General features: G+C 46.5%; 1 protein-coding gene across 3 annotated transcripts in view; it reads right to left on the bottom strand.

Moving 5' to 3' along the window:
• pik3cb (phosphatidylinositol-4,5-bisphosphate 3-kinase, catalytic subunit beta) overlaps positions 1-13,033 on the bottom strand; it is a 60,110-nt gene that overhangs the window by 4,609 nt on the left and 42,468 nt on the right. For all 3 annotated transcript variants that reach the window (XR_008904364.1, XR_008904365.1, XM_056610909.1), the window contains exons 10-23: positions 12,713-12,809; positions 12,395-12,525; positions 11,890-11,940; positions 10,076-10,264; positions 9,597-9,718; positions 8,622-8,765; positions 8,369-8,468; positions 6,066-6,262; positions 5,460-5,569; positions 5,184-5,262; positions 4,345-4,512; positions 3,686-3,809; positions 2,980-3,125; positions 2,609-2,741 (exon numbers count right to left, since the gene is read on the bottom strand). Coding sequence is in view for 1 of the 3 variants with exons in the window: in XM_056610909.1 (XP_056466884.1) it covers positions 2,609-2,741; positions 2,980-3,125; positions 3,686-3,809; positions 4,345-4,512; positions 5,184-5,262; positions 5,460-5,569; positions 6,066-6,262; positions 8,369-8,468; positions 8,622-8,765; positions 9,597-9,718; positions 10,076-10,264; positions 11,890-11,940; positions 12,395-12,525; positions 12,713-12,809 (1,791 nt within the window). In the remaining 2 variants the exon portion in view is untranslated. The remainder of the gene's footprint in view (positions 1-2,608; positions 2,742-2,979; positions 3,126-3,685; positions 3,810-4,344; positions 4,513-5,183; positions 5,263-5,459; positions 5,570-6,065; positions 6,263-8,368; positions 8,469-8,621; positions 8,766-9,596; positions 9,719-10,075; positions 10,265-11,889; positions 11,941-12,394; positions 12,526-12,712; positions 12,810-13,033) is intronic.

Here is a 13,033-nt window from a genome sequence, read left to right as displayed (position 1 = left end):
CGAGACGGAGGCAGAGACGAGGACCAGGGAGGGAAGGAGGCGGCAACAGGAGAGATAGAAATACTTTATCTCTTGATCTTTGAACAACCAAAACATGTCCAACACCGGTGTCAACTATGGTTGCTAAGCAATGGCCGGCGGGCTACAGGTACAGATGATAGCAGCGCTGGTTATGTCAGCGCTTTATGTCATTGTGTTACGTTAGTTACAGAAGAAACCACTTTAATGGCGCGTTTCCACTGCAGGGTGCGGAACGGATCGGATCGCAAAGGTGCGGTAGGGAGGGGGCGGTATAGCCCAGCTCAGTTCCGAGGTCGCGTTTCCACTGCCGACAGTACACTTTGTTATGGAAGCATATATGTAGCAAAATTCAAATGGCAATGCAATTTGGAATTACATTATGCATTTGACAATTCATTATGCAATTTTATAATGTAATTTGTAAATACGTTATTCAAAGTGTATTTTAACATGCAAAGTGACAATGCAATCCTCAATTAAATTTGCAAACGTTATAACAATACAAATAGAATAACATTTTGTCAAATTCTTTGAGTTCCTTTATACAAATTGAAAAGCTATAGCGTCCCCGTGATTGCAATCCACTTCGCCACGCTCTGTTTGTTGCGATATATCCAAATGACATTTCAATCCTCAAAACGAACGCTTTGCAAAAGATTTGGCAAAACAGAATCCAAAACGGAATCCAAAGAGGAATCCAAAGAGGAATCCAAAAAGTCAATATGCAAAGTGGCAAACGTATCAGCCAATCAGCGTCTGGGCGGGAACTACGTCACTTGCTCGTAATTTCCTTGTTCACTTCTAGTTCGTATGTGTCAGGTCCATGGTCACCAATGGAGATTATTGATACGCTCCGAAGTTTGGCCGATGATGTGGAGAACAATCGTGTTGAAGACACAGATGCAGTAGGTGCGTGTTCTGGGAGATAGGATAGACGACTTATCCTCACTGGTACGTTTTGACGCCAGTGTGGTAAACACAAAGATTTCCCAAGTGCTACAGGCACTGGGTGCGAAACATAGGGTCGGGAGACCCACCGTCTCCACCCACTCCTCACCTACAAAGCTCTCCACAACCTAGCCCCCAGTTACCTCTGCGACCTCCTCCAAGAATACACTCCCTCCCGCTCCCTCCGCTCAACCTCTGCTGGACTACTATCCCCACATCACGACTCATTACGAATGGGTGCCCGGTCATTCAGCTGTTCAGCACCCAGGCTCTGGCACTCCCTCCCCCCACACATAAAATAGTCAGACACTATTACAACCTTCAAGTCACAACTCACCTGTTCAAACTCGCACACAACGTCTAACTGATCACTGTCTTGATTGTTTGTTTTGTCTTGTTTTTGTTTTATTTATTTATGTATTTATTTATTTATTATTATTATTTTTCCACAATGTCTTGTTGTAAACGATTTATGATAACTTTATGCTCTGTAAGGTGACCTTGGGTGTCTTGAAAGGCGCCCTTTAAATTAAATTATTATTATTATTATTACCGTGGAGATACCCTTGGAGACAATAGAAAGTGACGTAGTTCCCGCCCAGACGCTGATTGGCTGATACGTTTGCCACTTTGCATATTGACTTTTTGGATTCCTCTTTGGATTCTGTTTTGGATTCTGTTTTGGATTCCGCTTTGGATTCCGTTTTGGATTCCGTTTTGCGGATTGTAATGTCATTTGAATATCGCAACACACGGAGCGTGGCGAAGTGGATTGCAATCACGGGGACGCTATAGCTTTTCAATTTGACAAAATGTTATTGTATTTTTATTGTTATAACCTTTGCAAATTTAATTGAGGATTGCATTGTCACTTTGCATAAAATACACTTTGAATAACGTTTTTACAAATTACATTATGAAATTGCATAATGCATTGTCAATTGCATAACGTAATTACTTATTGAATTGCAAATTGCAAATTGGATTGCCATTTGAATTTTGCTACATGTATGCTTCCATACTTTGTGGTAGGCCGGATGTCGATCGCCGCGGCAGCTACGTAAACATCGTCTTCCTCCCCAAGAATGCAGACGAACGTCTCCACCTCCTAGTTCGCCCAAGCAAGCGTTTAACGCGACATGTTAATTGTAAAGAATAATACCTCGAGGCTACTGTTTGTTTGTTTTTATCCCCGCGTCACCCGGAAGTGATGATTCTGTCGACCAATCAACGGAGGGGGTGTGTAGCTGGAATTTCCCGGGACCCTTTCAGGCGTCTCGTCTCGTTTTCGGTACCCCAACGGAGGAGTCCCGAGAACGAGGCCGGAACGGGTACGGCAAAGTCCGGGTCACGCCCACTTTTGGCGGTGGAAACGCGACCCGATCCGCACCTTTGCGATCCGATCCGTTCCACACCCTGCAGTGGAAACGCGCCATAATGTCCTGAAAACAATCACGCTATAGTTGTTGCATCGGTAACGGAACGCTTACATGATTTTAAAGGTTAGCTGATATGCAGACGCTCATCAAGGCATGCATCCAAACGCATTTGCACGCTGCGGCATTGTGCATTATGATTTCCGTTCGATCAGTCTGTGTATGAGAGTGAGTGAGTGAGTGAGTGTATGTCTGTGTGTTACCTTCAGGTACTGTATGTCTTTTACGGAGGTGAGCTCTGGCAGCCCAGCAGTGAGCATGAGGGCGAACAGTGTGATGAAGAGGTTCCCGTTCTTCCTCAGGATCAGATAGGCGTCCTCGCAATACTGACGGAAGCTGGTGGAAAAGACACAGAAAAGATGTATCAACCAACCAAGCGCTAGTGGTGTAGACAAATAAAAAGGGGGACAGTCTTGACATAAAAAATGTAGCGTCATCACAGTATCGTAGTATAGTATGATCGCATAATTCCCCTCATCCCTGTCTAATAGGAGCAATTATCAGAGTCATCCCCTCTTGTTCCATGCAAACACATGGAAGTGGCTCAGACCACCAACAGGAAGCTGGAACCCACCTTCCAAACTTCTCCGTGTTGCCCGTCTTGCCCTGCTGGATGACGTGGATGAAGTCGTGCGTGAGGATGAAGGGCACACGTTCCCGCTTGATGCCGAACTTGGACTTGAAGTTGCCCAGGATGTGGCCAAAGTCAATGTGGAAGAGCTGGGGGTGAGACGATGAGCAAATCAATGACGATGATGATGATGAGTGACTTAACTTTTCTAGCATCTTTAACGGCCTCTCTTTTTCTGTTTTACTTAAAGCTAGTGGTAGGCAATGTGGAGAAGTAAGGTCGAATTTAAAGGTTTGCAAATTAAAAAAGAGCTAGCACACTAGCTTAAGAGATAGGTGGAAGAGTCCGGTCATCTGCAATGAGTGCGGGTCGGTAGGTAGACAGACAGGTAGGCCATCTAATCATTGACGTCCAAATTAAATAATTCACTCTCCAATTTATTCTCTTTTTTGTTGACCGATCATTTGATATATTGTTTGCGGTCGGGATGCAAAGCGAATTTCAACAAATATCACACAAAACTATCCTACCTCATATTGATTGTACATTGTTTTTAGTTGTTGAAAAATGCTCATTAAAACGTATTCTACTTATATCATATAATGCAAAAACCCAAGGCCACATGCTATATTACTAAGCTTATCTTGCACACATGACTATCCGTTATACACTGTGTATGACGGTGTTCCTCTCTGGCCCTCAGACTGACCTGGCCGGTGCTGCGGACCATGATGTTGTCGCTGTGGCGGTCTCCGATGCCCAGCACGTAGGTGGCCACGCAGTAGCCCGCACACGACAGGGTGAACTCCTCGATGGCGCGGTCCAGTGCGTCCCTGTCATCGTTAAGACAACGCAAACACAGCCGGTGATCATCAGTCCGTGATCCCAAAAAACGACTTGCATCAGCACCTGGAACTCCAGTGCACGGACTCAGAGACGTGGAACCTAGGCTTTCTAGCTTGGCTCGCTAAAAGTGACCCATCACTGTCTGAACAGTATCGAGACCGTACACATTAAAGCAGTGAAAATGCTCCATAGTTTGGAAGTCTAGATTGTCGATTTGGATCTATTCGGTATTGTAACCAGGTTGGTCTCACTGAGATCGAACCTTCCTGAAAAACGTACACAACACATTTATACAACATAAACGTTGCCATGCAAATAATGTATAGGCTGTGTTGACACCTATAAAGTACCTGCCTTGTATTTACATAATGCAAATGAAACAGCTAGTTAGGATACTTTCTAAATAAATAATAAATAGCTTTGGTAAACAAGTCACATGTGGTAACTCTGGCCTATAATAATCAAAGGTCCGAGGCTAACCCTAACCCTGAGACCAGCAGCAGCGTGCAGAGTCCTCCTTACCCAGAGTTCTTCTCCTTCAGCCAGTTGAGCAGCGCGTCCTTGTTGAAGGCCGCCGCCGCCGCCACGTTGCTGCTGGTCAGCTGGATGTTGGCGATGGTGTCCGCCGACGACACCACCTCGATCAGCCCCGCCCGGTCCCCCGTGGCCAGGCACCCGTAAGGAACGATCCTGCACCACACAGAGGCAGACGCATCAGGAAGAGTTCGCTCCATTCACAACCCATACACGTACAAACACCATATAATGCTTGCTCCTGTTACTGTTAAAAGTTTGTATTTATTAATTCATCCGATGGAAAGTCAATTCTATCAGGGATCCATTTACTAAGGAAATACAATCTTTTTATGTATTTCTAATACAAATGTTGTATTTTCCCTCCATGTCCACAGGAGGGCAGTGTTTTAGGATTTAAAGTACGTGGAAAGGTTGAAAAACTAACTCTGCTACTCTTCTAGGTTTAATAATAGATGCTGCCTAACGCTGTCAAACACATCCTACAGCACCACCCAACCCGGAGAAATGCAGACACATGGGACTCAAGGCAATACAAACCCAATCCCAAGGACTGAGAGAACAGAGCTGATCCTCGTGTTGGTTGGGGAGAGGTTTAGGGAATGAGGAATATTAATATGAACAGCTGTCGACAAGCTAGGGCACGCAACACCCGCCCGTCTGTGTATTCACACACACACACACACACACACACACACACACACACACACACACACACACACACACACACACACACACACACACACACACACACACACACACACACACACACACACACACACACACACCTTAGTGTCACCCTGCTGAGAGAGCACACACAGACTCACCTGAGATCCAGGCTATTCTCCTTCCACAGCAGGTCCATTAACCTCAGAATCTGTAGAGTCAACATGTCCTGTCTCAAGTCTGTGGCAAGAGGGACAGGGATAGAAAGACAGAGAGACGAGAGAGAGAGAGAGAAGAGCGATCAGTGAAATGAATCCAAACACCAAGAGGATGATGCACATGAGTCATTACTTGTTGAAAAACATTTGAACAACTAGTTGGAAAAACGCTATATTATATATATCTATATATATATATATGTGTGTGTGTAGTCCTACCGTCTCCGTTCTTGAAGATGATGCCGAGGCTGTCTCCACGCAGAAGCTTGTTGTGGTACACGATCCACAGAGGCTTCATCTTGGAGTCCATGTAGCGACAGCGCTCCACACTGAGGGCCACGAGCGAGGACAGGGAGAGGGAAAGCATCGGGAGAGAGAGAGAAAAGAAAAGTTAAACAAGAAACCCAGAACCACACAGCCACAGACTCTTCTCTGGTTTCTTGGCCGTCTCTGACCCTCAACTGAAAAAAAGGCTTTATTGTTCAAACGGCAGTTCCACGAAACAATCACCGTGTCTATGCTGTGGTTTAGCACACACTACATCCTGTACACGCAGAGCAGGGCTTCTTTAACTGGGTCACCTCAGGACCCAAGAGGCCTTTTCAGTCAGCGGTGGGGGGACCACAAACGCACAGAAACATCTTTTAGCACAAGGATCACGTATTCTGGGGTGCTAAGGGTTAAGTGCATTGTCAGGCCCCAGGCCACCATCCGACCACATCGCGACCCAGAACTTTAGAAACGCTGCAGAAGAGACTCAACACTTGACTACTGACTGCAAGAGGTGGTCTGCCAGCTGAGAGCGGCGGGCTCCTTGGGACTCACTTGATGCCGGAGAGCTGGATGCTGGGGTTGAGCGGTGAGTTCAGGTCCGACAGCGTCTCTGAATAGCCGCTCTGTCTCAGGCACGTCATCATGGCCTCCTTGGTCAACATGGCCTCCTTGGTCTTACTGCGGGCCGTCTTGATGGTGCCCAGCTTAATGAGTTCGTTGACCGACTTCAGCTTGCTCAGCGCTTCCACCTACCAGGGGGTTGTGAATAACATATAGATGCATTCAAAGACGGAAGGACTGGCAGAGCGGTAATGTACATAAGGGTCAAGGGGCCGACAGAGGAACATTTTGGACTCTAAATGTGTGTCAATATTAACAGTGATACTCCGAGAGCTAGTTGATTATTGAACTAAACTCACACATACTGAGATATTGTATGAGTCCCATAAGCCATGCTCTGTCATGCATATGCTCTGTCATGCTCTGTCAATTCATAATTGACCAGCCAAAAGCCATATAAGTAGTGGAATTAATGCAGAATAAACCCTGATCTAGAATGATTTTCCAAACAAGCACAACAGAATTACACGACCAGCAACAACAACACGCCACCAACCACACACACACACACACACACACACACACACACACACACACACACACACACACACACACACACACACACACACACACACACACACACACACACACACACACACACACACACACACACAAGGAAGTGGAGAGCGCTAAGACAGTGCTGAGGAAGTGGAAGAGGAAGGAAGTGCCCAGAGAAGAGAATGTCCTCCAGCGTACTACTTTTGTGGGCGAAGGTCAAAGGTGAAATGTGTGTTTGTGTGTATCATGACCCTGGGCCTGTCAATAAACTGTGTACTATTTGGGTCCTTGCCTGGCTGATGTGGCAGGGGTGGTACACTTCACATGCAGAGTTTAAGATGGGAAGAATAGACACAGAATAACCATTCATGTCCAGGTCACATCCTGCAGCATGCCTACACACACACACACTTCTTCACAGATATATCATCTTTAAGCAAAGTGCGCGCGCGCGCGTGCGTGTCCCACTATGTTTGTTGTAAGTCGTTTGACACAGTTGGTTTAGGAATCAGTGAACACAGAAGATTAAAGGAGATATATTATGGTGTTTTCCTAACAAGTAAACATAGTATTTGAGTTCCAGAGAACATGTTTTTGAAGCTGTTTGCTGGAAATAGCTTTTAGGAAAAAAAATCTCGCCTCCCGCTATTCCCCTCTGTTTCAGTCCCTTCAGAATGCGCTGTTTCTGGTGTCTGTAGCTTTAATGCAAATGAGCTGCTGCCTATTGACCAATGAGCTGTCAGACTGAACCACAGCATGGAGGAGAAGGGATTGTTGCCGTTTGCGGACTCCTGGAGCTCTATATCTATATCATATAATATAATAATAATAATATAATATATGGGTATTTATATAATATTATATTGAATATCATGGCCAAAAGCTATGTGTGCCTCGGATGATATTATGAACCATAAAGACTGCCTCTGGCGTCTCTGGTACTTCCACAACAAGTAAAGACTCGTAGTTGGGGATATCTCAGCCATGGTTGAGAGGGATTGTGGGAAAGGAACTTTGGCCTTGACTCTCTGAAGTCCATGAACCGCGACATGGAGGAGAAAGGGATTGTACTCCGGGAGCTGAGCAGCCGGACTGCCGCCGAGACCTATCCCCGACGGACCTGCCAGCTTCGGCCGCAGTTCAGCTACTGGAGTACACCGCCGGCGCTGCCGCCGAAGCTTCGGCGGCGGCCGGACGGCTTCAACGGCGGCAGTCCGGCGGGGGTAGCTCGGCGGCAGTCCGGCAGCTCAGCTCTGGGAGTACAATCCCTTTCTCCTCCATGTCTCCTCCTCCGGACTGCCGCCGAAGCTTCGGCGACAATCCGGCAGAGAAAGGGATTGTACTCCCGGAGCTTAGCTGCAGGGCTACCGCCGAGTTCCCCCCGCTGGAGCTGCTCGTCCGCTGGTCCACAAAATCGTAGCTATCCTCTGATTGGAGGGGAGTGGAGAGGTGGGAGGTAATATTCAACTGTGCCCCCTTCCTACGTAGGAGGGGGCGCCGACACTGGCTCGCTCGTTTGGTAACCGTAGGCGGGGTACTTTCAGAAATGTATATCTCACTCAAAGAATCATTTACAGACTTTTTTCAAAGTTTGTTTGCGTGTGGGAGCGCCAGAGACCCAAAACAACACCCCAAATCCCAGGAAAAGTGTTGTTTTCAGAATATGTCCCCTTTAAATGATCCACAAAGAGGAAAAACCTCACATGTCTCTGTATTTCTGTGTATGCGTGTCCTACCTGCTTCTTAAGGACCTCAATATGAGGAATGCTTCCTCGACAGTAGGCTTCTAGGATGAGGGCAAACTGGATGGAAACAGCAGGCATGTGGATCTCTGACCTGTAGGGGGCGGCAGAGGCAACACAGTGAGCCCAACCCAAACCGTCCCCGTCCTCGTGTGACCCGCCTTCTGTAAACAACAACACGTTTCACTTGTTTTTATGCACGCGCAACTGGCAAGGTGTGTGCTTGGGAGCTCTTAGCAACACCCACCGAAGGTGCCAGAAGAGGAAGTGACCGATCTTGCGGTTGGCCTGGGCACGCTCCAGCAGGAAGCGCGTGAGGGCGCAGTCGTAGTACGGCTCGTAGCGAAGCACCTGCACCAGCTGCAGCAGGTACTGGGACAGCTCCTCGTCGCTGGACACACACACACACACACACACACACACACACACACACACACACACACACACACACACACACACACACACACACACACACACACACACACACACACACACACACACACACACACACACACACACAGAAGAAAAGGGAGACAGAGAGACAGAGAGAGAGATGAGAGATGGAGAAAAAAGGGTTAAATGTTTGCCAAGACACAAGGCAAGGCAAGGCAAGGCAAGGCAACTTTATTTATATAGCACTTTTCATACACAAGGCAGACTCAAAGTGCTTCACATATAAACATTGTTATACATTAAAATAAAATAATAGATAAGTAAAAGAAAACATATGCAAAGAAATGAGTAAAATAGAAAGTTAAAAAGGCTTTTTAGTAAGTAAAGTGAGAAAATAAAGGGAAAGTTAAAAAGGCATTTTAGTAAAATAAAGCTAAAGTATTTAAGATTTAGCAGAAAGCTAAAGCAAACATAAAAGTCTTCAATCTTGTTTTGAAGGTGCTCAGAGTTGGGGCAAGTCTTAAATCCTCAGGGAGTTTATTCCAGCTATTTGTTGCATAGTAACTAAATCCTGCTTTCCCATGTTTCGTGTTTACTCGGGGGATAATTAACAGATTGGTCTCAGAAGATCTTAGTGTTCTAGAAGGCTTATGTAGTGGAAGCATATCAGTTAAATATTTTGGGCCTAAACCATGTAGGGATTTATAGGTTAGCAACATGAAGGTTAATTGTTGACATTGTCAATGTCGAGATGTAAATGGGCCATGATTTATTTGACTGAGTGTGTGAGTGTGTGAGTAATTGACTGAGTGACTGAGTGAGTGTGTACCTCATTTCTCGCAGGCATCTCACAGCGTACTCGCGGACGTACTGGTCGGGGTAGTTGAAGTCCAGCAGCTCCAGGGCGTCCCTGGGGCTCAGCCGGGGCCAGATCTGGAGCAGGGCCTGGAGCTGAGGTAGCCACACACACATCCACCATCATCATCTTCATCATCACCACCATCACCATTTTTACATCAATATGCTGCTCCACATACTCTCACTCGGCACATCAAACCTCATACTCAAAAGGTCCTCTCTGAACATTTCTTAAAAAAATATTTTTAGATCATTTATGAAGCTGTTATAATATGTTATAAGTCGATCGGCCTGGCGTCCACGGTCATGATTACAGAAATTTGACAACCATGCAAATTGTGTCAGGCCTGCTGTGATGTGAATGAAGAACGGTTGGCCGCTGACAGGGCTGTGTTTTCTGGATTCAGTCTGTGAGTATCTCTGTACATTCTGCCTTCTGCCCTGGCTAACCTGGGCCATATCCTCGTGCTTGCTCCACTTGACCGACAGCAGCAGCTTGGGGAGGGACTGGGGAAATTTCAAGTGGCAGTCGTGGCGCAGCGTCCAGATCAGGTCCTTCTCGTTTTCACACAGCTGGGAGAGCGGGTCGCGCTCCATGATCTCCTTCAGCTCGATGTGGAACTTCTTCCCCCCGCGCCCCTGGAGCAGGGAGGAGAGAAGGAGTGGAGGGAGGAGAGAAAGGGATGGAAGGGAAGAGAGGGAGGGTTGGGAGGAAAAGAGGGATGGGAGGGAAAGAGAGAGGGATGGGAGGGGAGGGAGAGTGGGAGGGGAGAAGGAGCGGGGGAGAGGAGAGGAGATTGAGAGAGATCTCTAAGACCAGACAACAATACTGCGCCCTCTGGCAGCGCTTCACAGAACACGTTCGGTTGAGGCCCAGTATCAAGTTTGTTGAGGGGCTCTTGGCAGCCTAGAGAGCGTTAACAAATAAACAGTTTTCCAGCATTCCTCCATCTATGAGTTATTTAACATTATTTTTCCTTTTTTAATTATGTTTGACTTTGGGCTGCTGTATACATGGACACATATTTGGAATCAAAGTGGAATCTAATCCAATAAACAAACAGGTAAACCTGACATTTTCTTGCTCTCAGTACAAAATAAATAGGCCTTTTACAATCTGACGTCACACAGCAATGATAATGTTATTGGTAGCAATCTTGTTTGGTCATTCTTCAGTAATTAATGGTGATATCATTTGTCATTATGGGAGGATATTGTTGTGTTTGAAACTGCCACAACGTTTCTCATACGAGACATGTCAATATTTATTTTGTGGATTAGTCTAAGGGAATGCTTACATTAATTTAGGACACGACTCAATCAAGTTGTCACAAAATGGTGGTTTATCGACAACAAGGAATCCCATGGTGCATTCTGATGTACAAGTCCTATACAACCACAGATATGAAGATCACGTTTGTGATGGCATCTTTGTTTGTGTCCCAGCAGATAAAAGTTATGGTAAACCAGGGATGTAAAACAGATACTTTCTCCTCGATATTCCCTAGAAACTAGCACTGGAGAAAATACGCTCTGCCATTGGTTGCTGCGTTAGTGCCAAAGCCATTCATTTGCAGCGTTTATGATGCTTTTGGATATCACACTGCTGAATGTTGCGACGGTAACCTGCCACTCCTCATCGGCAGCTCTTGCTGAAAATGAACCACTAGATGGCAGCATGCAACCAGCTTACAACGATCAAATTCCCTTTACAACTAAATGATTGACTTTGAATCTACAAAGGATTTGTATTAGCATGTTGCAAGGGAATTGTTTGCAAACTTTAGAGCTATTAAAAAGGTGATTTCAGTCTAAATACATACAGATGTTGTTTACCGAAATCGTATCGGAATTACGGTAGCTTGAAAGTCTTTCCACTTCTATCATTTTTTGGCGTTAACCATACATTCAAATTTCAAAGCTAATATTATTAGTGATGTAAATGCAGTCTTTTTAACTGTCTGTTGGGATACAATTATACTATGGGACTGCTTTCGGGCTTGCTGTTCAAAAATGTAACCATCCCAAAATGAAACCACATTGATGATCACCGAGTACGGGGGTGGATTAGCACATTCAGTCCAGTTTTCTGAATGGTGCTTGCTTTGGGTTTCCTAGGAAACTAACCAACGCCTGACACGCTGCGACTCAAAACAAAAAAGGGGGGCAAGTATTTAAAGGAAATTAAATGAAGGTAAGGAGAATGGGAGTAATAGCTCCGTAGTGGGTGGGCGAGCGTTTTCGCGCTCATCTCCCAAACTCACCATGGGAACGAGGTCATTGGCTTTTGCAATCTCCGCAGCCTTCTCCAGTATCTGTGAGGACAAGAAACCGGCGTGAACTTTAGTGCCTGCAGATGGTGCATGCCTCACACGTCGCACACACACACACACATCGCACACACGCGCCAGCCTCCTCATAATCACAATTTTCTGTCATCGTGTCTTAATGAAGGGCACCGATGGGCTTCCTCCGAGAGACGCGGAGGAAGTGGTGGTGTTAGCAGGAAGTTCATCCGAAGTGAGAGGTGTGTGTGTGTGTGTGTGTGTGTGTGTGTGTGTGTGTGTGTGTGTGTGTGTGTGTGTGTGTGTGTGTGTGTGTGTGTGTGTGTGTGTGTGTGTGTGTCATCAATCAACCATCAATCAAGCAGATGTGATGACTTGTGCATGAGTGTGCGGGATGCTTGTTTATGAGTATGTCATTGTATGTGTGTGTGTGTGTGTGTGTGTGTGTGTGTGTGTGTGTGTGTGTGTGTGTGTGTGCTTGAACCTTGTCGAAGGGCGGGAAGACGATGGGTTGCGAGGAGTACTCCTGGAAGTGCACATGCAGCTCGGTGGCGTTCTCCGTGTACGGGTTGGTCTGGATGGTCCCGATGGGGTTCAGCATCTCTTCAAGTTCATCTGAACGCACACGCACACACACGCACACACACACACACACACACACACACACACACACACGCACACACACACACGGTTGGAACAAGGGGCTGCAGAGAGTCGTGTAGTACAGTGAATGAAGGAGCCGTACGACAGGTTCAACGCGTGTCGTGATACACTGCCGCTACGGGGCGTGTCCAGGGCCTACCAGGGAAGGACGACCAGCTGTGCAGGATGACGTCGCCGGTCTTCAGCTGGCCTTTGTAGTCAAACACCATGGTGTTCACCCAGGCTATGGGGTAGTGCTGTGACAGAGACGGGAGGAGAGGAGAGGAGAGGGGGGGAGGGGGCGCAGAAATTACAAACCACTTCCTCGAGTGACACTTGAAGTACACAACGTGAAGTAGGCACTCAAGGGCCTCCCCCCTGTGTTTAGGTGGTTACTTATCTCTATTAACTCTGCTTGAACCCTGATAAATATGCTCAGAGCTGAACTCATCCTGGCTACTTTGTGCAGCACCATAACCAG

This window comes from Gadus chalcogrammus, chromosome 16 (genome assembly GCF_026213295.1).
Source record: "Gadus chalcogrammus isolate NIFS_2021 chromosome 16, NIFS_Gcha_1.0, whole genome shotgun sequence".
NCBI lineage: Eukaryota > Metazoa > Chordata > Actinopteri > Gadiformes > Gadidae > Gadus > Gadus chalcogrammus.
Note: the sequence above shows the minus strand (reverse complement) of the source record. Positions and strands in the feature narration are given on the sequence as shown.